We start from the raw sequence: 27965 nt of genomic DNA, 5'->3' as shown, positions 1-27965 counted from the left end.
AAGAAATGAAAAACAGAACATATGATCAATCCAGTAATCCCACTACTGAATAAATGTACAAAGAAAATGAAATCAATATGTCCAAGAGATATCTGCATTCCATGTTTATTATAGCATTATTTATAATACCCAAAATATGGAATCAGCTTAAGTATCCATTACATGTGAATAGATCAAGAAAATGTGGTGTATATACACAATGGAATAGTATTCGCCTTGAAAAAAGGAAATTCTATATTTTCAAAAACATAAAATGAACATGGAAGACACTAAGTGAAATAAGACAGACAAAACCACGTGATCCTACTTATATGCAGAACTTAAAAAGTTGGATTCATAGAAAGAGTAGAGTGGTGGTTACCAGGACTGAGATGGAATGAGGGTGGAGAGATGTTGGTCAAAGGATAAAAAATTTTAGTTAGATAGGAGAAATAAATCGAAATATCTGTTGTAAAACATGGTGACTATAGTTAATATGATTTATTCTTGAAAACTATTGAGTGCAGACTTTAAGTAGTCTCACCACACACAAAAGAATGAGAAGTATGTGAAGTGAAGCATGTATTTGTTAGCTTGATTTAGCCATTATATAATGTATACATATTTCAAAATAATATATTGTACATAATCAACATATGCAACGTTTATTTTCAATAAAAAATAAATGAAAATGTTTACAAAAAAGAAAATGTGGTATATACACAGAGTGGAAGGCTATACAGACTAAAAAGAAGACAATTCTTTCAATAGTGAAAACGTGGTTGAATCTAGAGGATATTATGCTAACTAAAATAAATTCAACACAAAGACAAATCCTGCATGATCTTACTGATATGTGGAATCTAAAAAATTCACATTTACAGAAGATGAGAGTGGAGTGGTGGTTACCAGAGGCTGAAGGGATGGGGGTGGTTCTAGGGAGGTGTTGGTCAAAGGGTGTAAAGTTTCAGTTAGACTAGAGGAATACATTGTACTATCTATTGTACAGCATGGTGGTCACAATAATAATAATAGTGATTATTATATATTGCTGTGGGTAGATATGTTCTATTTAATATATTTAAGCCTAGCTTTTCTGACTACTACAGGAAAAGATGCTAAACACTTGTTATAAGTATGCTTTTCTTACAAAAAATAAGTTCAATTGATATTCATGTAATAAATCTAATCTTTGTTTTATTGATTTTCAGATCAACAAAGACCTTATCTGAATACTCTTTACAACTTTTATGTAAGTCTAAAGTTATTTCATAAGAAAAATTTTATGGAAAAAAGACAAGGGCCTGAAGCATGTTTCAGTTTGGGTATTTCACTTTGTATTCACTGAATTTTGAAAAAATTAAAATAGTATCAAATAATGTGTACAATCATATAATCTCCTTAAAAAAATCCACTGAAGAACCTACTTGCATGTGTAGTGTTGGATAATCAGGGTTTTTTGCTATGCTATACTTTAAAAAGTAATTAATGAAGGGGCTTACTCTTCTTTTTGTTAATAGCACACTTAACAATATTAGTGGATTCCTGGTGTTCTTCACTAAGGTCCTTGGTAAGTAAGTTCTGCTTATATTTTGTGCAAAGAACTGTGAAAACACCTTGTGCTGCATTTTAAAGTTTATTATAATCCACACTTCTGACCAATCACAGCTGTTCCGAAAGGTTGGAACACTTGGAAAAAAAATTTTTTTTTTAAATATTTCTTTTTCTTTTTTTCAGAATTTCAAAAACAACCATGTTTAAAATTAATAACAATAGTTTTGAAAATTACAATACTTTTTAAAAGGTTTTACATACACCACTTACAGACAGAGTAAAATTTAATTATAACTGAAAAAGTTTTCATTAACATGTTATACTGGGCTAAATGTCATCCAACTAAAATTCCACATCTCTTCACCATTTACATATATATTATATATTTTTATATGTAATATAAATATATATCTTACATATAAAATATATATAAATATATAAATGTATGTATAAATATATAAATATATGTTATATATATTTTGTATATAATATATAATATAAAATATATAAAATGTGTGTATATATAAATATATAAATATATGTAATATATATTTTATATGTGATATATATTTATATATGTAATATATATTTTATATGTGATATATATTAATATATATGTAATATATATTTTATATGTGATATATATTTATATATTTATATATATTTATATATTAAAGTATATATTAAAAATATGTATTTTAAATATATATTATATATATTTTAAATATATATATTACATATATATTTTCCTGAAGATTCTCTGACTTACATTTTCAGTCATTTTAAGTTATGGGAGAGGTTTTGCTTAATTTATTATATTTTTTATACAGTTTGTCTTTAGCATTATTGATAGATCTTTTTCTCCTAAATGTAGGCCATATTTTCTGCTTCTTTACCTATCTAGAAGTGTTTTATTGTTCTCTGGGCAATGCCAATAACACATTGTGATGATTACAGATCCTGCTATGCATGTCAGAATAATACCGATTTTTCTCTTTATAAGAAATAATGCACTATTCACAATAGCAAAGACTTGGAATCAACGCAAATGTCCATCAGTGACAGACTGGATTAAGAAAATATGGCACATATACACCTTGGAATACTATGCAGCCATAAAAAAGGATGAGTTCTTGTCCTTTGTAGGGACACGGATGCAGCTGAAAACCATCATTCTCAGCAAACTATCGCGAGAACAGAAAACCAAACACTGTATGTTCTCACTCATAGGTGGGGATTGAACAGTGAGATCACTTGAACACAAGAAGGGGAACATCACACATCGGGTCCTATTGTGGGGAGGGTGGGGGAGGGAGAGCATTAGGAGCTATACCTAATGTAAATGACGAGTTAATGGGTGCAGCACACCAAAATGGCACATATATACATATGTAACAAACCTGCAGGTTGTACACATGTACCCTAGAACTTAAAGTATAATAATTAAAAAAAAGAAGTAATGTTCCTGCTAGAAAACTATCATCTTATTATTTTGAGGTACGTTCCATCAATACCGAATTTATTGAGCGTTTTTAGCATGAAGGGCTGTTGAATTTTGTCAAAAGCCTTTTCTGCATCTATTGAGATAATCATGTGGTTCTTGTCTTTGGTTCTGTTTATATGCTGGATTATGTTTATTGATTTGCGAATGTTGAACCAGCCTTGCATCCCAGGGATGAAGCCCACTTGATCATGGTGGATAAGCTTTTTGATGTGCTGCTGAATCCGGTTTGCCAGTATTTTATTGAGGATTAAACCCACAGCCAATATCATACTGAATGGGCAAAAACTGGAAAAATTCCCTTTGAAAACTGGCACAAGACAGGGTTGCCCTCTCTCACCACTCCTATTCAACATAGTGTTGGAAGTTCTGGCTAGGGCAATCAGGCAAGAGAAAGAAATCAAGGGTATTCAGTTAGGAAAAGAAGAAGTCAAATTGTCCCTGTTTGCAGATGACATGATTGTATATTTAGAAAACCCCATCGTCTCAGCCCAAAATCTCCTTAAGCTGATAAGCAACTTCAGAAAAGTCTCAGGATACAAAATTAATGTGCAAAAATCACAAGCATTCTTATACACCAGTAACAGACAAACAGAGAGCCAAATCATGAATGAACTTCCATTCACAATTGCTTCAAAGAGAATAAAATACCTAGGAATCCAACTTACAAGGGATGTAAAGGACCTCTTCAAGGAGAACTACAAACCACTGCTCAGTGAAATAAAAGAGGACACAAACAAGTGGAAGAACATACCATGCTCATGGATAGGAAGAATCAATATCGTGAAAATGGCCGTACTGCCCAAGGTTATTTGTAGATTCAATGCCATCCCCATCAAGCTACCAATGAGTTTCTTCACAGAATTGGAAAGAACTGCTTTAAAGTTCATATGGAACCAAAAAAGACCCCGCATTGCCAAGACAATCCTAAGTCAAAAGAACAAAGCTGGAGGCATCACACTACCTGACTTCAAACTATACTACAAGGCTACAGTAACCAAAACAGCATGGTACTGGTACCAAAACAGAGATATAGACCAATGGAACAGAACAGAGGCCTCAGAAATAATACCACACATCTACAGCCATCTGATCTTTGACAAACCTGAGAGAAACAAGAAATGGGGAAAGGATTCCCTATTTAATAAATGGTGCTGGGAAAATTGGCTAGTCATAAGTAGAAAGCTGAAACTGGATCCTTTCCTTACTCCTTATACGAAAATTAATTCAAGATGGATTAGAGACTTAAATGTTAGACCTAATACCATAAAAACCCTAGAAGAAAACCTAGGTAGTACCATTCAGGACATAGGCATGGGCAAAGACTTCATGTCTAAAACAACAAAAGCAACGGCAGCAAAAGCCAAAATTGACAAATGGGATCTCATTAAACTAAAGAGCTTCTGCACAGCAAAAGAAACTACCATCAGAGTGAACAGGCAACCTACAGAATGGGAGAAAATTTTTGCAATCTACTCATCTGACAAAGGGCTAATATCAAGAACCTACAAAGAACTCAAACAAATTTACAAGAAAAAAACAAACAACCCCATCAAAAAGTGGGCAAAGGATATGAACAGACATTTCTCAAAAGAAGACATTCATACAGCCAACAGACACATGAAAAAATGCTCATCATCACTGGCCATCAGAGAAATGCAAATCAAAACCACAATGAGATACCATCTCACACCAGTTAGAATGGCAATCATTAAAAAGTCAGGAAACAACAGGTGCTGGAGAGGATGTGGAGAAATAGGAACACTTTTACACTGTTGGTGGGATTGTAAACTAGTTCAACCATTATGGAAAACACTGTGGCGATTCCTCAAGGATCTAGAACTAGATGTACCATATGACCCAGCCATCCCATTACTGGGTATATACCCAAAGGATTATAAATCATGCTGCTATAAAGACACATGCACACGTATGTTCATTGCGGCACTATTCACCATAGCAAAGACTTGGAATCAACCCAAATGTCCATCAGTGACAGACTGGATTAAGAAAATGTGGCACATATACACCATGGAATACTATGCAGCCATAAAAAAGGATGAGTTTGTGTCCTTTGTAGGGACATGGATGCAGCTGGAAACCATCATTCTTAGCAAACTATCACAAGAACAGAAAACCAAACACCACATGTTCTCACTCATAGGTGGGAACTGAACAATGAGATCACTTGGACTCGGGAAGGGGGACATCACACACCGGGGCCTATTATGGGGAGGGGGGAGGGGGGAGGGATTGCATTGGGAGTTATACCTGATGTAAATGACGAGTAGTTGGTTGCTGACGAGTTGATGGGTGCAGCACAGCAACATGGCACAAGTATACATATGTAACAAACCTGCACGTTATGCACATGTACCCTAGAACTTAAAGTATAATAATAATAAAAAATAAAAAATAAATTAAAAAAAGAAAAAAAAAAAGAAAACTATCATCTTATGAAGTCATGAGTTTCAGTTTTTTTATGGTGAATCTACTTCAGTTTTGACTTATTCTAAATGTATAGCACTTAGTCCACTCCTGGGACATGGCATTTACTCCTAAGACATATGTTTTGAGTTCCAGTACAACGTGAGGAATTTAACAAATTATGCCACCTTGAGCTCCAAACTCTTCCTCCCTATATGGGTATTAGCTGAATTTTTCACCATTTTCAATCTTGCTTTTCTATATGGTTTTCATTGTAGAGATCTTTCACTTCCTCAATTAAATTCCTAATTATTTTATTTTTTTGTATCAATTTAAATAAGATTAATTTCTTTGTCTCTTTTTCAGAGAGTTGATTTTAGCATATAAAATTCTACTGATTTTCATATGCTGATTTTGTTCTGTAACTCTACGGAATTTGCTTAATATTTCTAACAGTTTGTTTGTAGAGTCTTTAAAGCTTTCTGCATATAAAACCCTAATGTCTGTAAATAGTTCTTTTTAACTTGGATGCCTTTTATTTCTTTCTTTTGCCAAAAAGCTCTGGCTAAAACTTTTAGTACTATCTTGAATAAAAGTGGTGAAGGCAAGCATCCTTGACTTGTTTTGATCTTAGAGAAAAAGATTTCCACTTTTACTCATGGAATATAAAAGTTAGCTATGGGTTTGCCATATATGCTATTCAAGGTATTGAAGTACATTTCTTCTATAACTATATTTTTAAATTTTTTGTGTATATAGTAGGTGTATAGTAGGTGTATGTATTGATGGAATACTTACAATGTTTTGATACAGGCATACAATGTGAAATAAGTACATCATGGAGAATGGGGTATACATCCCCTCAAGGATTTATCCTTTGAGTTCCAATAATCCAATAACACTCTATAAGTTATTTAAAAATGTACAAGTAAGTTATGACTATAGCCAACCTGTTGTGCTTCCAAATAGAAGGTCTTATTTATTTTTTCTTTTTTTGTTCTTTTTTTTTTTTTTTTTTTTTTTTTTTTTTTTTTTTGATACACATTGACCATCCCCACCTCCCCTCTAGTCCTGTACCACCCTTCACTTTCTGGTAACCATCCTTCAACTTTCTATTTCCATGAGTTCAATTGTTTTGATTTTTAGATGCCACAAATAAGTGAGAACATGTGAGATTTGTATTTCTGTGTCTGGCTTATTTCTCTTAAAATAATGATCTCCATTTCCACCCATGTTGTTGCAAATGATTGGATCTCATTCTTTATTATGACTAAATAGTACCCCATTGCGTATGTGTACCACATTTTATTTATTCATTCATCTGTTGATGGACACTTAGGTGGCTTCCAAATCATAGCTACTGTATACAATGAGGCAACAAACATAGAGGTGTAGATATCTCTTATATACACTGATTTCCGTTCACTGCTGGTATATACACGGCATTAGTGATATACACAGCAATATTGATTCTTCCAATCCATGATCATGAAATATCTTTTTATGTTTTGGTGTTCACTTCAACTACTTTTTTTAGTGTTCTACTCTTTTCCTTATAGAGATCTTTGACTTCTTTGGTTAAGTTAATTTCTAATTATTTATTTTTATGTGTGGTTATTGTAAATGGGATTACCTTTTGGATTTTTTTCGGATTGTTTGCTGTTGACATATAGAAATGCTACTGATTTTTTATGTTGATATTATATCTTGCACCTTTACTGGATTTATTAGTTCTAATAGCTTTCTGGTGATTACTTTAGGTTTTGTCAAATAAAAAGTTATATCATCTGCAAACAAAGATAATTTGGCTTCTTTCTTTTCAGTTTGCATACCCTTTATATCCCTCTTTTGTCTGATTGCTATAGCCAGGACTTCCTGTATTATGTTGAATAACAGTGGTAATAGTGGGCATCCTTGCCATGTTCCAGTACTTAGAGGAAAGGATTTCAGTTTTTCTCCATTCAGCATGAGAGTAGCTGTGCGTCTGTCAAACACAGTTTTGATGTTTGGTTGTGTTCTTTCTATCCTCAGTTTTCTTTAGTGTTTCATCATGAAGGATTTTGAATTTTATCAAATGTCTTTTCGGCATCAATTGAAATGACAATATGGTTTATATCCTTCATTCTGTTGATATGATGTATCACAATGATTGAGTTGTGTACGTTGAACCATCCTTGCATCTCAAGGATAAATCTCATTTGGTCATGTTGGATAATCTTCCTAAATATTGTTAAATTAGTTTGCTATTGTTTTGTTGAGAATAATTATATTTATCAGAGATATTTCATTTTTATGTATCTTTTTCTGATTTTCATATCAGGGTAATGTTGGCCTCACAGAATGGATTGGGAAATATATCCTCCTCCTCCTTCTCCTCCTCTATTTTTCAAAATAGTTAGCGTGGAATTGGTACTAGTTCTTTTTTAAATGTTAGGTATAATTCAACAGTGAAGGTATCATGTCCTGAGCTTCTCTTTACTATCAGACATTTTATTCTTGCTTTGATCTCACTACTAATTAATCTCATGTTAATTGTATTAATATTTGATCTGTTCAGGTTTTGTTCTTTCTGCTTTAATTTTAGTAGGTCTTATGTATGTAGGAATTTGTCCATTTCTTCTAGATTTTCCAATTTTTTTGGCATGTATTTACACTTAGTGTCCAATAATGATAAATTTCTGCAGTATCAGATATAATGTCTCCTTTTTCATTTCTGATTTAATTTATTTGAATCTCTCTTTTCTCTTAGTCTAGATAAAAGTTTATCAGTTTGTTTAATATTTCAAAAAACCAACTTTTGTTTCATTGATCTTCATTTTTTTTCCACTTCAAGTTTATCTTCTCTGACTTCATCATTTATTTTCATCTATGAATTTTGGGTTTGCATTGCCCTTCCTTTTCTAGTTATTTTACATGAATCATCAAATTGTTTATTTGAAGTTTTTCCTTTTTTTTGTTTTTGATGTAGTCACTTACAGCTATAAACTTTTCTCTTGATATGAATTTTGCTATATCCCATAGGTTTTGTGAAGTGAAGTGTGTTTTTTATAGGCAACAAAATCAATGGGTCTTGTTTTTTCGTTCTTCAGCCAGTCAGTGTCCTTCGATTGGAAAGTTTAGTCCATTTACCTTCAATGTTATTATTGCAATATTGGTATTTGTTTTCTGTTTTTTTCATGATCTCCTTTTCCTTTTTTCTTTCCCTTTTGTCTTCCTTTAGTGAGGTTGATTATTTATGGTGATACGATTTAGTTTCTTGCTTTTTACTTATTGTGTCTCCATCGTATGTTTTTTGGTTTCAACTTACTGTAAGAATTGGAAATACTTTCTTATAACCTGATTTTTTTTTACCAGAAAACAACTTAACACTGTTTGCACAAACAAACAAGCAAAAAGAAAATTCATAAAAACTCTCCACCTTACTTTTTTCTTCTGCTCTCAAACTTTTTGTTGTTTCTATTTTTATCTTATTATTATACCGACTATGTCTTGAAAGGCTGTAGTTATTATTTTTCATTGGTTCATTGTTTAGTCTTTCTACTTAGACTAAGGGCAGCTTACACAACCCAGTTGCAGTGTTATAATATTCTGTATTTTTCTATGTACTTACTATTATCAGTGAGTTTTGTGTCTTCAGGTGATTATTTATTGTTCATGAATGTCATTTTCTTTTTGAATGAAATATTCCCTTTAGCATTTCTTATAGGACAGGTCTGGTGTAATAAAATCCATCACCTTTTGATTATCTGAGAATGTCTTTATTTCTTCTTTGTGTTTGAGGCATATTTTCTCCAGATATTCTATTCTAGGATAAAAGTTTTTTTCTGTCAGCACATTAAATATGTCATGTCACTCCATCTTGACCTGTAAGGTTTCCACTAAAAAGCCTGCTGCCAGATGTATTTGTGCTCCATTTTATGTTATCTGTTCCTTTTTTCTTACTGGTTTTAGAAGAGTCCCTTAATCCTTGACCTTAGATAATTTGATTATTAAATGTGTTGAGGGAATCTTCTTTGGGTTAAATCTGCTTGGTTTTCTGTAACCTTCTTGTACTTGATATGGATATCATTCTCTAGGTTTGGGAAGTTGTTTCTCATTATCCTTTTGAATAAACTTTCCACTCCTGTCTTGTTCCCTAATTCTTTTTTTAAGGTCAATACTCTTAGATTTACCTTTTGGAGGTTATTTTTTACATCCTGTAGGCATACTTCATTGTTTATAATTCTTTGTTTTTTTGTCTCCTCTGACTGTGTATTTTCACATCGCTTATCTTCCAGCTCAACAATTCTTTCTTCTGCTTGATCTATTCTGCTATTAAAGAATAGCATGTTTAATGTCTTCTTCAGTATTTTAACATAGCTTGTCTTCACGCTCAACAAATCTTTCTTCTGCTTGATCTGTTCTACTATTAAAGAATCGCATGTCTAATGTCTCCTTCAATATGTCAATTGCATGTTTCAGCTCCAGAATCTCTGCTTGATTTTTTAAAATTATTTCAATCTCTTTGTTCAATTTGTCTGATAGAACGCAGAAATCCTTCTCTGTGTTATCTTGATTTTCTTCCATTTTCCTCAACAAGACTATTTTGAATTCTTTTTCTGAAAGTTCTCATATCTCAGTTTCTCCACAGTTGTTCCCTATTGCTTTAATTAGTTCATTTGGTGAGGTCATGTGTTCTTGGATGGTGTTAATGCTAGCAGATTAACTAGTGCTAGCAGATTAATTAGTGTCTGGGCACTGAAGAGTTAGGTATTTACTGTTTTCTTCACTATCTGGGCTTATTTGTAACCATCCTTCTTGGGAAGACTTTCCACATATTTGAAAGGACTTGGGTGTTGTGACCTAAGCTGTATCTGCTTTAGGGGGCACCCCTACCCCAGTAATGCTGTGGTTCTTGCAGACTCCTGGAAGTACGGTATTGATGGTCTTAAACAAGATCTGGGAGAATTCTCTGGGTTACCAGGCAGAGAAACGTGTTCTCTTCTCTTGCTTTCTCACAAAGAATGTCTGTCTCATTGTTCTGAGTCACCTAAATATGAGTATGGAGTGAAAAAATGCCCCCTGTGGCCACTGACACTAGACTGCACTGGGTCAGACCTGAAGTCAGCCAAGAACTGGGCCTTGGGTCATCCAAGGTCACCATCCCTGGTTACTGCCTATGTTCACTGCAGGCCCTGGGCCTCTAAAATCAGCAGGTGGCAAAACAACCAGGCCAGTGTTTTACCCCTCAGGGTGATAAAGGCCCTGACCTAGGTAGGTTCAGAGGTTTTATCTGTGAGTCAGGGACCAGAGTCAAAAACCTTAGATGTCTGCCTGATGTGCTATGGTACTGCAACTGGGTTGGCAGTCATATGGCAAGTTAAAGTCCTTCTCACTCTTCCCTCCCCTTTCCAAAGGCAGAGGAGCCTCACCTCATGGTCTAACACCACTCCAGGACTCCAGGCCATGACAAGTACTGTCAGACAACTGCTGAAGTTCCCTTAAGGTTTAGGTGCTCCTAAGTCAGTTTGTACTGAGTGCTGGCTGGCCTAGGATTCACCCTTCTGGCCACTGGGATCTCATCTGGTCCAGGTAATGTCCAGAAATGCATCCATGAGTCAACTCCTGGAATTGGGGACCCCAGGAGCCCAACTGGTTTTCTACCCCCTGTGCCCATGCTGGTACCTGAAGTCAGCAAGTCTCAGAGGCTCTCCTAAGGCCCTCAATGTAGTACCTAGGTATCACTGCTGGTTATTCAGGGCCCATGGGCTCTTAGTTAGCCTGGATGAATGCTGCCATGACTGCATCATTTCCTTCAGGGCAATGGGTTCCCTTTTGGCTCAGGGTATGTCAAGAAATGTCATCTGGGTGCTTCAGCTTAGAGCAGGGGCCTCATTACTTTGACTATTGTCCTGTCCTGCTGTGGCTAAGCTGATATCCAAGATGTAAGACAAAGTCTTCCCCACTCTTCCCTCTGCCCTCCTCAAGCAGAAGGAAGGGGTTTCTTCTGGAGCTGTGAACTGTGAAGACTGGGATTAGGGGTTGGGTGATGCCAGCACTCCCTTGGCTGCCCCAGCTGTTGCAGCTGGTGCCTCTGAATATCGCATGTCTTCCCCCAATCCACTGTCTCTGGGCCTACCTAGTTCAGCACTAGGACTCATATTAAGTGTTGCAGTCCTTATGTCCTAGACTGTCTCTCTAGTTTATTTAGAGACACAATGCATGGTAGGTAGCCTTAGATGGCAAGATTTGCAGGAACTCGACTTCAGACCCCTGTGATCAACGATTCCATCATGGCTAGGATTGGTTTAAATGTTCCCTCCATGGGCAGGCGTTAGGTGAGTTTGGTCTGATTTTCCTTTCTGCTCTAACAGCACAGCACTTTGTTCAATAACTCACAGTTGCTGTGTTCTCCTTCCCTCAGTGCCTAGAGAAAGGCTCTGTATATCATGGCACAGCTGCAAGTGTGGAGATAGGGGAAAGCTTTGGTGGTGTCAGTGATTCAAGACTGTCTTATCTATCTCTTCTGGGACTCTTTCAGGGATATGAAGTTAAAACCAGGTACTACGAGTACTAACCTGTTTTTTTGTTTTTTTATTTTTGTTTCATGAAGGTTTTTTTTTTTTTTTTTTTTTTCTGTGTAGATAGTTGTTAAATTCGTATCTTGGAAGAGGAATAGTTGGTATCACCTTCTATTCCTCCAGCTGGCTCTGCTCTGCCTAATTTGTTGAGAGTCTTTATAATGAAGAAATGTCCGTTTCTCAAATGCTTTTTCTGCTTCTATTGAAATGATCGTATAGTTTTGTTTATTCTGTTATTGTGATATGCTTCCTTGCATATGTTGCATATGTTGACCCATCTTTGCTTCCTTGAAATGAGTTCCACTTGATTATGCTGAATGATTTTTAAATGTGCTGTTCAGTTTCTAGGCTAGGCACAGTGTCTCATGCCTGTAATCCCGCACTTTGGGAAGCTAAGAGGAGCCGATTGCTTGAACCCAGGAGTCTGAGAACAGCCCAGGTAACATGGAAAAATACCATCTCTACAAAAAATACAAACATTAGCTAGGTGTGCTGTCACAAGCCTATAGTTCCAGCTACTCAGGAGGCTGAGGTAAAAGTATTGCTTGAGGCCAAGATGTCAGGGACACAACGAGCCAAGATTGCGCCTCTGCATTCCAACTGGGCTGACAGAGAGAGACTCCTTCTCAAAAACAAACAAACAAACAGAAATTCACTTTTCTTGTAATTTATTAAGAATTTTAGCACCTCTGTTCAACAGGGACGTCAGTCTGTAGTTTTCTTTTTGTGTTATTTCCTTATTTGGTTTTGGTATCAGGGTAATGTTGGCATGCAAGAATGAGTTAGAAAATTCCATTATCTTTTATTTTTTTGGCATAATTTGAGAAAAAACACTATCAGTTTTCTTTTTAAAAACATGTTTGCTAGAATTGAGCAGTGAAGACATCAGGTTTTGGGCTTTTTTGATAGGTGAATTTTATGACTGGTTTAATCTCCTTACTCATTACTTGTCTGTTTTGATTCTCTGTATATTCCGAATTCAGTCTTGATATGTTGTATGTGTCCAAAAATTTATCCGTTTCTTCCAGGTTTGCCAAATTTTTTTTTTTTAACAAATATTTGTTTTTTATAGTCTTTTATGATACTTCATGTTTTTTTGTAGAACCAGAGGTAATGTCTCCTTTTTCACCTCTGATTTTATTTATTTGGATCTTCTCTCTTTTTTTCCTTAGTCTAATGAAAGGTTGGTCAATTTTGTTTTTATTTTTTTTTAAGAAATCTTTACCTTTTTTTGCATTTACATTTAGTCTCTATGTTGTTTGTTTCTGCTCTGATATTCGTTATTTCCTTTTCTACTTGTTTTTGGTAAGGTTGTTCTTGTTTTTCTAGCTCCTTAAGGTGCAATGTTTGGTTGTTTATTTGAGAGCTTTCCTCTTTTTGATAAGGCATTTATTGCTATAAAGTTTCCTCTTAGAACTGGTTTTGTTGTATCTCATCTATTATGCTATGTTGTGTCTCCATGATCATTTGTCTAAAAACGTTTCAAATTTTCCTTTTAGTTCCTTCATTGACCCATTGGTTTTAAATAAACATGCTGTTTAATTTCCAAATGTTTGCAAAATTTCCAAGTTTTCTTCTGTTGCTAATTACCAGTTTTATACCATTATGATCAGAAAAGATTCTTGATGTAATTCTAATTTTTTTTTCTATTTGTTACAACTTGTTTTACCGCCTAATTTATGAGCTGTTCTAGAGAATATTCTATGTGCAGTTGAGAAGAATGTGTTCTACAGCTGTTGAATTAAATATTCCAAAAATGCCTGTTAGAGGCATTTGATCTAGAATGTACTTTAAATTCAGTGCCTTTTTGTTGATTTTCTGTCTGGGGTATCTTTCCATTGCTGAAAGTAGGGAGTTGAAGTCTCCTACTATTATTGCATTACAATCTTTCTCTCTCTTTTTAGAGCTATTAATATTTGCTTTATATATAGAGCTGCTCTAATGTTGAGTGTATATAAATATTTACATATATATACATTTACAATTCTCATGTGCTTATGCTGAATTGATGCCTTTATCATTATATGACGACTTTCTTTGTTTCTTTTTCTGTTTTTACTTAAAGTCTACTTTATCTGATTCACATATAGCTGCTCCTGGTCTTTTATTGTTTCCAATAGCATGGAGTATCTCTTGCTATCACTTCACTTTCAGACTATGAGTCCTTAGAGGTAATATGGGTCTCTTGCAGGGAGCATATAGTCGAGCGTTGTTTCTTTTTTTTTAATCCACTAACCCACTCTATGTCTTTTAATTGAATAATTCAATTCATTGTTATTCAAAGTAATTATTGATAGACAAAGATTAACTATTGCCATTTTTAATTGCTTTCCAGTCGTTTGGCCGATATTTTTTTTCTTCCTCTCTTCTTCCTTCCTTTGTGGTTGATTTTTTTCTATTAGTGTTGTTTGCCTCTTCTCTTTTTATTTGTAGTGTACTTACTATAGATTTGTGCTGTGGTTACTATGAGGCTCACAAAATTCTTATATTTATAACAGCTTATTTTACCATGATAACAACTTGTGATTTTTTCACAAGAAAAATCAAAACTACATTTTTACTCTACTTCAGTCCACATTTTGAATTTTCGATGTCACAACTTACAACTTTTTAACACATATCCTTCAACCACTATTGTAGCTATTATTTTAAATTGTTTCCTATATTACAGCTTCACTCTTATATTCTATTATATTCAGAGTGGTAAACTTGGCTCTGGGTAGTTGATACTTGAATTTCTGTAGGAGAGAGAGAAACTGGAGAACGCCTACACTGCTGTTTTGCTGATGTTATTCTCTCCACGATTCTCTTATTTTAATCAATGGAATCTTAAATCATGGCAAGTATAATAATGTAAAATAAAGTAAAGAAAGAACAGAAGAAGTCAATTAGAGAACATGTGTGGACTTGAGTTATATTCTTCCAACAAAACATAAATTTTTATATGTATGTGTGTATACACACACACACAGAGGAATGTATTGTACCTTAAAATAAAAGATACCCTCAAACACAAATTTAAAAATATTTAAATGTCAAGAATATGCTGAAACTTTTGTACCCAGGACGATCTATTGTGAGTTCTGAAACTCAGTATGCTTCTGTAAACACATGAAAATACAGTGTATTCTTAAATAATTAAGCTGGGTATTGGAAAGCAAAAGACAACAGAAAATTTTAGTGATGTGGACTCTGAGTGTTATTCGTTTATGATTAATCTGTTTGTTGAAGAACTTCACCTATTTTCCAGTGTTTAATTTTAAAATTAGTGTTCTCATTGTGAGAAGAGTATCTGGGATAGGAGATAGTATCGTGACCATTTGTGGAAAAAAACAACTTGCCATGCTCCACCAGCAGGATTTTCAGAAGTAGAATAGTGTGCCAGACGTTTATTTTCAACGTAACATCAACCCAGCTCCTATCTTCATTTTCTTCTGCAGTGCAGAAGATAAGTCTGAAACTACAGTTTCTGAAGTCCCTTTCTCCATAGCTTGCTTCTCCCTTAGATTCCTCCATAAGATGTACTTAAAGAAGATTTGGAAGAAGATAAAGACAAAGCATTCTCTGGCAGCAGCTGCTGGTAGCAGCTGAGATCACCAACAGTAGCTTTCCTTGCTTCTGGAAGTTTTCCTGAGAAACATCCACTGCAGCACCATGGATAATTAGTGAGGGCATCACTAAGATTCCTGAACTTTGGAATTTTCTGGAAATAGCATTTCCGACCTTTGTTCCCTCAGTGCTTCCAATAGTTGCAGAAGCCTTTTGTTCCCTTTATTAAAACTCTCTTTGCTCAAAAACTAAGAAATAAAAATGAATTAATATTTTATGTTACTTTTGGAGTTGGTCTATTACTGTCGCTAAATAAAACTGTACATGTACATATCAGGGAATCAATTCCACAGACGATTGTGAAACCACTAATAGGAATCATTGAAGCATTTTGCAAAACTCTCTGAACTTTGATATTTACTAAGTGACCTTAAAGACCTAGCTTCGTGGTAGTGCACTTAAATTCAGAATTATATGGTAACTCATAATGAAAGATTTCAAACAGTGCAACTGAAACTTTTGTATTAATATACTGCTGAGAATATCTAACATGTTGTTACTAATCAATGTCATTCTCACCTTGTGGGTTTCCTGTGCTAATGGACAAGGTAAGTTGAAAGAGATCTAAACACTCAGCTTCCCTCTTAATTGTAACTTCATGTAATATCTAGCTTTGTATGTCTATAATTTTTTTATAAATCTAATAGGATATATTCACTATGCTAGCAGAAGTAGCATATTTTGTGAGAGTATAACAGAAATTAATTTTATGAAAAAAATCTCATTCCAACTTAAAGAAAAAATGAATAATATTTTCTTTGTTTTACAAGTTCTGCAGCGTAAAAGGCATTTAATATTCATTATGGAGATATGTGAATATACTTATAAAATTTTAAGTAGGAAACATGTCATTAGATAGATTCTAACCTTAAAATGTTCAAAAGTTTCTTATTCATAATACAAGGGGAACTTTGGGAGTGATCGACATTTTCATAATCTTACATATAGTGATTTTTTATAGATTCATGTATCAAAACCGCAAATAAAATATTTTAAATTATGCCATTTCTTACATTTCCATTATACCTTAAGAAAGCTGCTAAAACTAATTAACATAAGAATTTAATATTTCAACAAGATTAGCAATATGTAAATCATAACATACATGTAATCAAAAAGCAGAATATAAACTTACATTGCAATGCAGTAAATTTTAATTTGCATTTCTGAGTTTTCTAGCAAATGTGCAATAAACAAATACAGAAATAAATACCTTTCATAGCTTTATGTCATTGTTCTCTGATATGTTTTCTCTTCAGTAGTCATGTATTTTCTGTATTAACTATCTCTTTGAATGCAGGCCTTGCATATTAAAGAACTACATCATAACATTAGCAGTGGAACCACATGGGGTAAAAATCATGGAGAATCAAGGGTGTGTGGCCATTAATGAAGAAAACAAATTTTGTAATTATCCAAAACTTTATAATGTTCCAACAAATGTAGTGTAGGATAATACTAGAAATCCCATTGTCAATTTATGAGAGTATCTTTTCCCTCAGCCACTCCTCTCAAAGCTATGCCACCTTATTTGATTCTAGGTTAAGAATTTTAGGTTTTACAGTATTATCTATCACATGATTTGCTAGTTTTAATTGCTGTGCAAAATCAACCTTGATTTGTGCCAATATGAAAAAAAAGCAATTTCTCCTGTTATTTCCTTTGTTAACTAAACTGCTACAGGCACATTTTTTAAAATAAGGATTAAATAGATTAAAGTAGAATGCAATGCAGAAAAATAGAGAAAATCAGTACTATTTTGAAATGACTGAAATTAGATTAGAATAAGCTCTATACTTTCTTACTTACTTTCTCACTTACTTTCTCAAAAGCACTATAAGAATCATGACAAATTCTTTCTTATTTGATATTCCAGTTGAAAACTTGTCTCCTCCGGTGAACTCTTTCTAAGAGTAAACTTGAGCAAAATGTCTAGATATATAGATATAGATATATAGTATCTAGATATATAGGGTCGCACCTATATATCTCAAAGGAGAAAGTAACTCATTTAGTTGAATAATACCTTGGTAGAGAGAAACATCTTTGTGTATTCAGCAGCATTGGTTCAACTGCATTCCTCCAAAGTTCATTTGTTGAAGCCCAAATTCCCAATACCTGAGAATACGACTGCATTTGGAGAAGGAGTGCTTAAAGATGTAATTAAGTTAAAGTACAATGATTCAGGTGGGCCCTACTCCAGTATAACCGGTGTCAATAAGAAGAGAAAATAAGGACACACCATATAGAGAGAAGACCACATAAAGGCATAGACAGAATACAACCATTTACAAGGCAAAGGAAGAGGCCTCAGAAGAATGCAACCCTGTTGACAGCTATATCTCAAATTATTATCCTCCAGACCTCCAAGGAAATAAATTTCTATGAAATCTGTGGTACTTTGTTATAGTACCGCTAGCAGAAAAATACAATGATATTTACACAATTTATTAAAATAATATAATTAAAACTAATTTTTACTTTTCACTCAAGGATACGTATATACCCACAATACATATTTTAGAAGGTATTTATTAGAATTTGGTAATTATATCTTGGCTGTATTGTCCTTGCTGAGTTTTGTGTTGTTGAATACTTTGTGTTTTTATATACCTGTATTCATACATATTTAGAATCTGGTAAAGCAAATCTAAGAAATATTTTTCATATGATTAATGAAAGACATACTTGGTGAGTTGCTTATGCTAGGAAACTTTTTTAAATCGTAGTTGACGTTTCAGTTCTGAATAATAATTATTTTGGAAGCCACGCTATTTGAAAGATAAACTTGACAGAAAATTAGTAATTATAACCTATTATAATGTTCATTGACTTTGTATTGAACATTATTTCTTCCATCAACTCATAAATTATTAACACTTATTTAAAAATAGGTTGTCAGAAAAATTATTTTAATTATGAATATCCTTTTAAAATTGTATAAATATTGCATTCATCTATTAAAGTTGCCATAACAAAGTATCAAGGGTGACAATTCGTATTGTAGAGCAGGGTTGCTTCTAAATCCCTTTCAAACTGGATCATTTTCAATACCCAATGCATTACAATCAGTTGCCATTGTACTTCTTTGGGACGCTCAAATTTGTTTCAAATCTCACTAAGAAGCTGGCTTCTGTGTGTATTTCACGTGCCCCCAGTAAGCTTTGGCATAACAAAAGGTTCCAGGCTTTCCTTGACTTTTCCTACTACACACCCAGTTCCAATAATTTCTCTATGAAACTCCAGTGTCTTCTAGTGGAAGAAACGATTTTTAGAAATCAACCTAAACTATGAAAACCTCACTTCAGGTTTGAAAATATCATTTATTAAGAAAAAGAATTTTTGGCCTGGCATGGTGGCTCATGCCTGTAATCCCAGGAATTTGGAGGCCGAGGTGGGTCAATCTCTTGAGGCCAGGAGTTCGAGACCAGCCTGGCCAACATGGTGAAACACTGTCTCTACTAAAAATTCAAAAAATTAGCCAGGCATGGTGACAAACACCTGTAATTTCAGCTACTCAGGAGGCTGAGGAAGGAGAATCACTTGAACCTGGGAGGTGGAGATTGCAGTGAGTCAAGATCGCACTACTGAACTCCAGCCTTGGCGACAGAGCAAGACTGTCTCAATAAATAAATAAATAAAATTATTTCCTTTAGTTTATTTCCCTTTCTTCCTCGGACTAAATATCCTGCAACCATAAGAAAACGTAGGAGTATCTCAGGACGTTACACAAAGCAGGGAAGGTTAGATTTTCCAATACGGAGGAGATTCAGCAGAAAACATCCATGGTTGAAGGGCTGGGTCGGAGAAGTTGTCATGAGTCACCCAACAAACCTCTAGGGCCAGTTCCGTAACTAGCAAATGCTTCCTACAAAGTAAAGATGTCACTTCTCTGAATTTAGTCTTCTCATCTGCACACTAAAGCTGTCATGCCACTAGCCTCCTTCCAGTTCTCTCTGATTTATGATGATTCAAACTTACAGATTTTTCTTTAGTTATATTCTTAAGATTTCATAACAAATATAATGTAAATATTATTTTCTATCATTGTTTCAGAATTATGAAGAACTTGATATAAAGAAACTTGTTTTGAAATTATAAACAAACATAAAATGTATGCTATTTAAACTGTGTTGTTCAACATTCTCTATGTATATGCATTATATACATATACATATGGAATGTATAAATATATATGTATATTCGTGTGTGTGCCTATATTTTTATATCAATAATATATCTCACCTGATACATGAATTCTAACAAACAAAATGCCACAAAACACAACAAAAAGTTTTATTTCTGGAGATAATTTGCTACATTTCCGATTTTTTCTCATGTTACAGTAATATTTATTTTCTCTCTTTTCCAAAAAACAGTCATTACTAATGTGTGCACCCTGAACCGACAGCTTTAGCATAACTTGGTATAGTTTTAGATAAGCTCAGTTTAAGTTAATGCTGATAAAATTTCCAGAATTGCCAAAGAGACCATACTACGTAGGAGAAGTGGAGAAAGTGGAATGAGGTTCTTCTTGTACTGTTAGCTTATTTGGGATCCATTAAGGATTTTAAGTGGAGAAATAAAATGACCAGATGAAGGGTCATTAATTTATACACAAGAAAATAGATTATAAAGATGAGAAGTGAAGATAAGGAAACTAGTTATGGTTGCTGTAATCCCAGAAGAAAATGGTTGAGAGAAGCTGATATCAAAGATTATTGCCTGGGTTTTTTTGTGCCTGTTGTGTTTTTTTGTTTGTTTGTTTTGATAGAAAAATTGAATGAAAAGGAACACCACAAATTCAGAATTTCGGTTAAGTTTGAGAGAGGTAATGAGAATGATTAACATGAATTTCTCCCCCCCAAAAAATTCTGTCAATAATTACCATATTATGAATAAATAGAGCATGGGTTATTTTTGAAGCTGACTCAGAGAAAATAGCTGTCACAGCAAACCTATGTCTATATTGAAATTCATATGTACATTTAAAGAATATTACTTTACCCCATTTATCTCAAGAGAACTAACCTTCAACTCAAGGAAAATCAGCAACATATTTTTAATTAAAATTTTAACTTCTTTCAAAAATACCTTTATTATTTATCTATTAAGAACAAATAAATCATTCATGAGGCATTCAAGTCAAAAAAGAATTTTTACTTTTTTGTTGGTGGATTTACCTAGTGGAAACAACATTTATATTTAGCTTTTAAAAGTAAATTCCACTGATACCAGATGAGGAAACATTGAACTAACAACGCAATTAAGTGGAAGAAAATGAAGATATTCATTAATAAGCCTAATATTAATAGACAATAGTGGTACTGAAAGAAACATCTATCTCTTCTAGACTTCACAAGGAATGATGTTTTTCATTATCAACGAATTAATCTCAACTGCATGGTTTGCCCACCAAATATCATATCTGTAATAGTGTATTGCACTCACTCTACCACATTTTAAAATGATTGGTATCAAACTATCATGGCATGGAAGACAATATATAGATAGTTGAAGAGTTAAAGAAATTATAGCACAAGAAGCATGCGAAAAGGTACAGTTATAGCATTATGATGACTGTCGAGGTATTTCAAAACACTTATGAAGGGGAGCAAGTTAGCTTTTGATGAAGGCTGTCACAGTCAGTGAAGCAGGTAACAGTTTTATCCAACATCGAGTCAAAGGTCGAGTGACTTTCTAAAAGGGTGACCTTTACAGATATTGCCATATGTTGTGGGGATGGCAGGGTAGAAGAGTTGATCTCTTTTGAGCCCTCCACATTTTAAGTTGTATGATTCAAAATTACACATACAAACCTTGTTTTAATTATATTCTATTTTTAAAACTGCAGTTATCTTTTGAGTTGATTTTATAATTTATTTTTCTTTTAAATTTGACTTGAGCTCACAAGCAGTTCCTTGGAAAACATATTTCACTACACAATTGAGCGATCTTCACTTATAAGTACTGTTCAGAAAAGATGTTAGAAAGAGATAAATGAACACAAGAAAATGATAACCCACATTCAATTTATGTTTGGCTGATAGTACGTGGAATACCATTGTTTGTCTTCAGATGTAAAAGGTTTACCAACACAAGAAGCAGATTTTCTTTTTATTTGGGAATAATTGTATTCTCAAATCTCAGTAGCTTAATAAACCAAAGTTTATGTCTTGTTCACACTTTGTTTTCAGTGTAGCTTAGAATCTTGTTTATTACAAGAATTCTAAGACTCAGGTGACACAGACCTAATCTCTCTACGTGCTTCCATGATAACTCTTAACAGTTGGGAAGAGAACACAAAAATTTCCCCAATGGCTTCTTAAAATCCACCCCCATCTGAATATTAACTCTCATTTACACCTATTACATATTACAACACTCTCGGTTGAATTGCACCTGCTTAACTTCACTAATACATAAAAACTTTGCTCCATTCCCTCTTTTCAGTTGTTAATGTCACAGAACTGCTTCTTTACACATCATGTGCCCAAAATGTAATAATTCATTTAAATGCATTGTTTTCTTAAATTATGTAGAAAATGAAATGTGGAGTTATAAATCAAAGCTACAACAATAAAAGCTTTCAGGTTAATAATTGTTTTTCTAAACTTCACTGGTCTTTTAAATCATATAGAAAATCCAAAAAATGGAAACAAAACCATTGTTACTGTAATGCTGGTCTTTTTAAATTGCTCATGTATTTACCTTTAATGAGGTCATTATTTCTTCCTTCACTGTCCAGTTACTGTCCAGTATTATTTCACTTTACCCTTCAGGACTCTATTAGACATTTCTTGAAAGTCAAGTCTAGTGGTCTCAAACTCCCTCAGCTTTTGTTTATCTGGGAATGAGTTAATTTCTCCTTCACTTTTGAAGGACACTTTTGACAGATATGGGATTCTTAGTTGAAAGACATTTTTTCTTTTAGCATATTGAACATACTGGCCCAACACCTTCTGGCCTATAAGTTTCTGATGAGAAATCTCCTAATAATCTTACTAAGAAATACTTACCTGTGAGAAATTGCTTCTCTCTTGCTTCATTCAAGACTCTCTGTGTCTTTGCTATTTAAAAGTTTGATTATCACCAAGTATAGTATCTCATTCCTGTAAAACCAGCACTTTGGAAGTCTGAATGGGGAGAGTTGCTTAAAGCCAGCAGTTTGAGGCCAGCCTGGCTAGCATGGCAAAACCCTGTCTCGAAAACAACAACAACAACAAAAAGTCTTCAGGTATGGTGAAATGCACCTGTAGTCCCAGCTACTCAAGAGGCTGAAGTGAAAGGATCACTTGAGTCCAGGAGGTCGAGGCTACAGTGAGCAGTGATCACATCACTGCATTCCGGCCTGGGTGCCAGAGCATGACCCTGTCTAAAAAATAATAAAAAGTTATATTAAATTAAAAACTTACCCTGATATAGTAGAGCATGCCTGTAGTCTTTACTATTGAAAAGGCGGAGGCAGTAGGATTGCTTTGGACTAGGAATTTGAGATTGCAGTGAGCTATGATCACATCACTGCACTCCTGCCTGGGTGTCAGAGCAAGACCCTATCTCTACAAATTAAATAACTTAATTAAATAAAAGCTTGATTTTTTAAATTATACTTTAAGTTATAGGGTACATGTGCACAACGTGCAGGTTTATTACATATGTATACATGTGCCATGTTGGTGTGTTGCACCCATTAACTCGTCATTTACATTAGGTGTATCTCCTAATGCTATCCCTCCCCCCTACCCCTCCCTACAATAGGACCCGGTGTGTGATGATCCCCTTCCTGTGTCCAAGTGATCTCATTGTTCAATTCCCACCTATGAGTGAGAACCTGTGGTATTTGGTTTTCTATTCTTGTGATAGTTTGCTGAGAATGATGGTTTCCAGCTGCATCCATGTCCCTACAAAGGACACAAACTCATCCTTTTTTATGGCTGCATAGTATTTCATAGTGTGTATGTGCCACATTTTCTTAATCCAGTCTGTCATTGATGGACATTTGGGTTGATTCCAAGTCTTTGCTATGGTGATTAGTGCTGCAATAAACATACGTGTGCATGTGTCTTTATAGCAGCATGACTTATAATCCTTTGGGTATATACCCAGTAATGGGATGGCTGGGTCGAATGGTATTTCTAATTCTACATCCTTGAGGAATCATCACACTGTTTTCCACAATGGTTGAACTAGTTTACAATCCCACCAACAGTTTAAAGGTGTTCCTATTTCTCCACATCCTCTCCAGCATCTGTTGTTTCCTGATTTTTTAATGATTGCCATTCTAACTGGTGTGAGATGGTATCTCATTGTGGTTTTGATTTGCATTTCTCTGATGGCGAGTTATGATGAGCGTTTTTTCATGTGTCTGGTGGCTGTATGAATGTCTTCTTTTGAGAAGGGTCTGTTCATATCCTTTGCCCACTTTTTGATGGGGTTGTTTTTTTCTTGTAAATTTGACTGAGTTCTTTATAGGTTCTGGATATTAGCCCTTTGTCAGATGAGTAGATTGCAAAAATTTTCTCCCATTCTGTAGGTTGCCTGTTCACTGTGATGGTAGTTTCCTTGGCTGTGCAGAAGCTCTTTAGTTTAATTACTTCTCATTTGTCAATTTTGGCTTTTGTTGCCATTGCTTTTGGTGTTTTAGAATGAAGTCCTTGCCTATGCCTATGTCCTGAATGGTATTACCTAGGTTTTCTTCTAGGGTTTTTATGGTTTTAGGTCTAACATTTAAGTCTCTAATCCATCTTGAATTAATTTTCGTGTAAGGAGTAAGGAAAGGATCCAATTTCAGTTTTCTACTTATGGCTAACCAATTTTCCCAGCATGATTTATTATATAGGGAATCTTTTCCCCATTTCTTGTTTTTGTCAGGTTTGTCAAAGATCAGATATTTAGAAAACCCTATTGTCTCAGCCCCAAATCTCCTTAAGCTGATAAGAAACTTCAGCAAAGTCTCAGGATACAAAATCAATGTACAAAAAACACAAGTATTCTTATACACCAGTAACAGACAGAGAGCCAAATCATGAATGAACTCCATTCACAATAGCTTCAAAGAGAATAAAATACCTAGGAATCCAACTTACAAGGGTTGTAAAGGTCCTCTTCACAGAGAACTACAAACCACTGCTCAGTGAAATAAAAGAGGACACAAATAAATGCAAGAACATACCATGCTCATGGATAGGAAGAATCAATATTATGAAAATGACCACACTGCCCAAGGTAATTTATAGATTCAATGCCATCCTCATTAAGCTACCAATGACTTTCTTCACAGAATTGGAAAAAAACTGCTTTAAAGTTCATATGGAACCAGAAAAGACCCCACATTGCCAAGACAATCCTAAACCAAAAGAACAAAGCTGGAGGCATCACGCTACCTGACTTCAAACTATACTACAAGGCTACAGTAACCAAAACAGCATGGTACTGGTACCAAAACAGAGATATAGACCAATGGAACAAAACAGAGCCCTCAGAAATAATACCACACATCTACAGCCATCTGATCTTTGACAAAATCTTGATTTTAATGTATCTTGATATCTATCTCTTTGAGTTCATTCTCATTAAGTTCATTAAGTTTATTGAAGGTCTCTATCAATGCCATTATTTCTTCAAACATTCTCTATTCATCTTTCTCTCTCTTCTCCTTCTGAAGTCCACTTTGTGTATGTTGGTTGGCTTCTTGGTGTCCTGTGTTCCTTAGATTCTCTTCACGTTATACTTTAATCTCTTTTTCTGTTATTCAGATTCAATAATTTTGGTTTTCCTAAAATTGTTGATTCCTTTATCTGCCTGCTCTACTATGCTTCTGAATCTCTTTTTTGATCTTTTTCCTTTTCAATGATTGTACTTTGTGCCTTCACAATTTCTTTTTGGTTCCTTTTCAGGCTTTCTATCCTTTATTCATATTTCCATTTTGATCATACATCATTTTCTTTCTTCACATCTTTCTTTACTTCTTTCAACATCTTTAATACAGTTATCTTAAAATTTCTGTCTAATAGACCTACCATCAGAACTTTTTCAGGGAAACTTTCAGTTTATTTTTTTTAATAGGCCATATTTTCCTATTTCTTTATATGACATAAATTTTTTGTTGAAAACTGAACATTTTAATCTAATAATGGGTAACAATGGGAATCAGATTCTCCTACTTCTACATGTTTGCTGAGGTTCTTTCTGCATTGTTTTCATTTATTGTTTTTGTCTGAATGCTCTAGGCTGTGTCTGTGTCAAGAATTAGCCTGTAGTATAGACTTTAGGTTGTCTCCAGTGTTTTCCAAGCCTGCACTTTTTCCTAAGTGTTCATAGTCATTTTCTAATTTTCCCCATTCATGCAGTTACTTTTGAATATCCTAGTGTATCTCCCCTTGGACAAATCCACATCAGCCAAGGAGAGGGAATTGCAACAATGGAGAAAGCTGCAAAAACAATGGCCACCTATCTTTCTCTCTGCATCTCTGTGATCAAAGAACCCAGCAATCAGATCACAAATCTCAAATATTTGAAGAATCGAGTTGTTTTCGACACTCTGGCTCCCCGATGCTATGCACAGGTTGCTCCAGAAATACACATACAGCTGCCTATCATGTGGTTAAGGAGAGTGGTATGAACATATGCCACTGTGCTAGGAGCTAAAATCGACGGAATGTGAGTGCAACTTATGATCCAAGTCACCCCTAGAAGTTGTAGGCCTTCAATAGACTCCAAAAATAGTACAAACAGACAAATTCTGGCCATGCAACTGTAAAGGTGAGGAGTCAAATTCCAGGTGTTTCCTCCTCCGCCATCTTCCCAGATTTCTTTTTCTATATTTCTTACATTGCTTTCAGTAAATAGAATAACAAGCTAATGAATTTAATCTTTATTATTATTATTATTATTATGCTTTAAGTTGTAGGGTACCTGTGCACAACTTGCAGATTTATTACATACGTATACATATACATGTGCTGTGTTGGTGTGCTGCACCCATTAACTCGTCATTTACATTAGGTATCAAACAAAAACACTACTAACTCCATCCATTGAATTGTTCTGAGAAGAAAAGGCAGGACTCTGAAATCTGATGGAAGGGAACAGAAAGAAAAAAAGACCAAGGACTGAAGGACTGAATTGGTGAAAGCACCTTTGTCTTTCTTCTTCTTCTTTTTTTTTTTTTTTCAAGTTCAATTACCAAAAAGAAATTTTATTGAAGTTTGACATCACAGACTTTACAATGAAAATCACTGTACAGAATGTTCTCTGTTTAAAATAACACCACCCATGTTGACAATGCCAAGTCATTCACACTAAGGCCAAGTGAAAGTCATTCCCTAACAGTGCTTTTTTCCCAACAACACTGTATTATATTAGAAAGGTGTTTAGGCATTGTTTGGGTTGTAGTTCGGAAGGAAATGCTGAAAGATGTTTTCATAAAACTTATATTTGGGGAAATATTTTCATGAGCTGAAAAGAGCTTATAAATGGGAGAGTTCCCTGATTCCCCTCGCGAGACATGCGACAGGGGTGTCACCTGCTTTGTCGCCCCGCAGCTCAAACCCCTAGGGGCTGCTGGCAGACGGGCAGGTGCAAAGGCCGGCATAAGTGCTTTTGAGTTCTGGCCCCAGGGCAGAGTCTAGGGGTAGGTGTCTGACTACAGAAGCCCAGGTGGATGTGTGTTACAAAACTCAGATTTGCTGTCTGCAGACGGCTTGCGTGTTAATCAGTTCAAAGGACCCTCTGCCTTATCTCAAGAGCCTGGGACCAGTGTATAGCTTTCTGTATCTTGAGCCTTTGCCCTGTGTTCCGAAAGAATTGGATCACATGCGGGCTCAAAGGATGAGTGCAAGATTTTATTGAATGATGGAGGTGGCTCTCAGCAAGTTCGAAGGGGAGCCCGAAGTAGGGGATGGAGTGGGAAGGTAGTCTTCCCCTGGAGTTGGGCCATCCAGCGGCCAGATTTTTCTCCGACCTTCCCCAGCGGAACCCACCTCCCTCGGCATCCAGACATCCCTCCTCTTCTCTCTCTGCCGCCGTGTTCCGCTGTGATTAGTCTTGATGTTCAGCCGTCTAAGTGTGCCCGCTAAGGTGCTGGGTTTATATGGGGACTGGATGAGGAGCATGGAGGGCCAAAAGGCAACATTTTGGACAGGAAAACAGACAGATCTGTCCTCATTTAAGGTTGGGGTGGGGCCTTTCCCGGGGCACTGCCCTCTTCTACCCAGTATTTGCCTGTCTCCTTTCCTTATCAAAGACTCTCACTAAATCAACCAGAGCTAAGATATGTGTACTCAAGGAGAAAAGCTGAAAGGCTTCTGTGAAGAATACATGGATGGTTAACACTG

At 34.9% G+C, this 27965-nt stretch overlaps 1 protein-coding gene across 11 annotated transcripts in view; it reads left to right on the top strand.

The window, feature by feature from the left end:
• Positions 1-15992: 15992 nt before the first annotated feature.
• The window catches only part of CFHR4 (complement factor H related 4), a 46122-nt gene continuing 34149 nt past the window's right edge, over positions 15993-27965 (top strand). For 9 of the 11 annotated variants that reach the window (XM_050782591.1, XM_050782624.1, XM_050782588.1 and 6 more), the window contains exon 1: positions 16028-16178. In XM_050782591.1, the coding sequence (XP_050638548.1) occupies positions 16121-16178 (58 nt within the window). In that variant the 5' untranslated portion in view covers positions 16028-16120. Of the gene's footprint in view, positions 16179-27929 lie in introns of those variants that run through there. The other 2 variants (XM_050782532.1, XM_050782543.1) reach the window with 2 other exon arrangements.

Source organism: Macaca thibetana, chromosome 1, assembly GCF_024542745.1.
Source record: "Macaca thibetana thibetana isolate TM-01 chromosome 1, ASM2454274v1, whole genome shotgun sequence".
NCBI lineage: Eukaryota > Metazoa > Chordata > Mammalia > Primates > Cercopithecidae > Macaca > Macaca thibetana.
The sequence above is the reverse complement of the archived record's forward strand: the minus strand, read 5'-3'. Positions and strand labels throughout refer to the sequence as shown.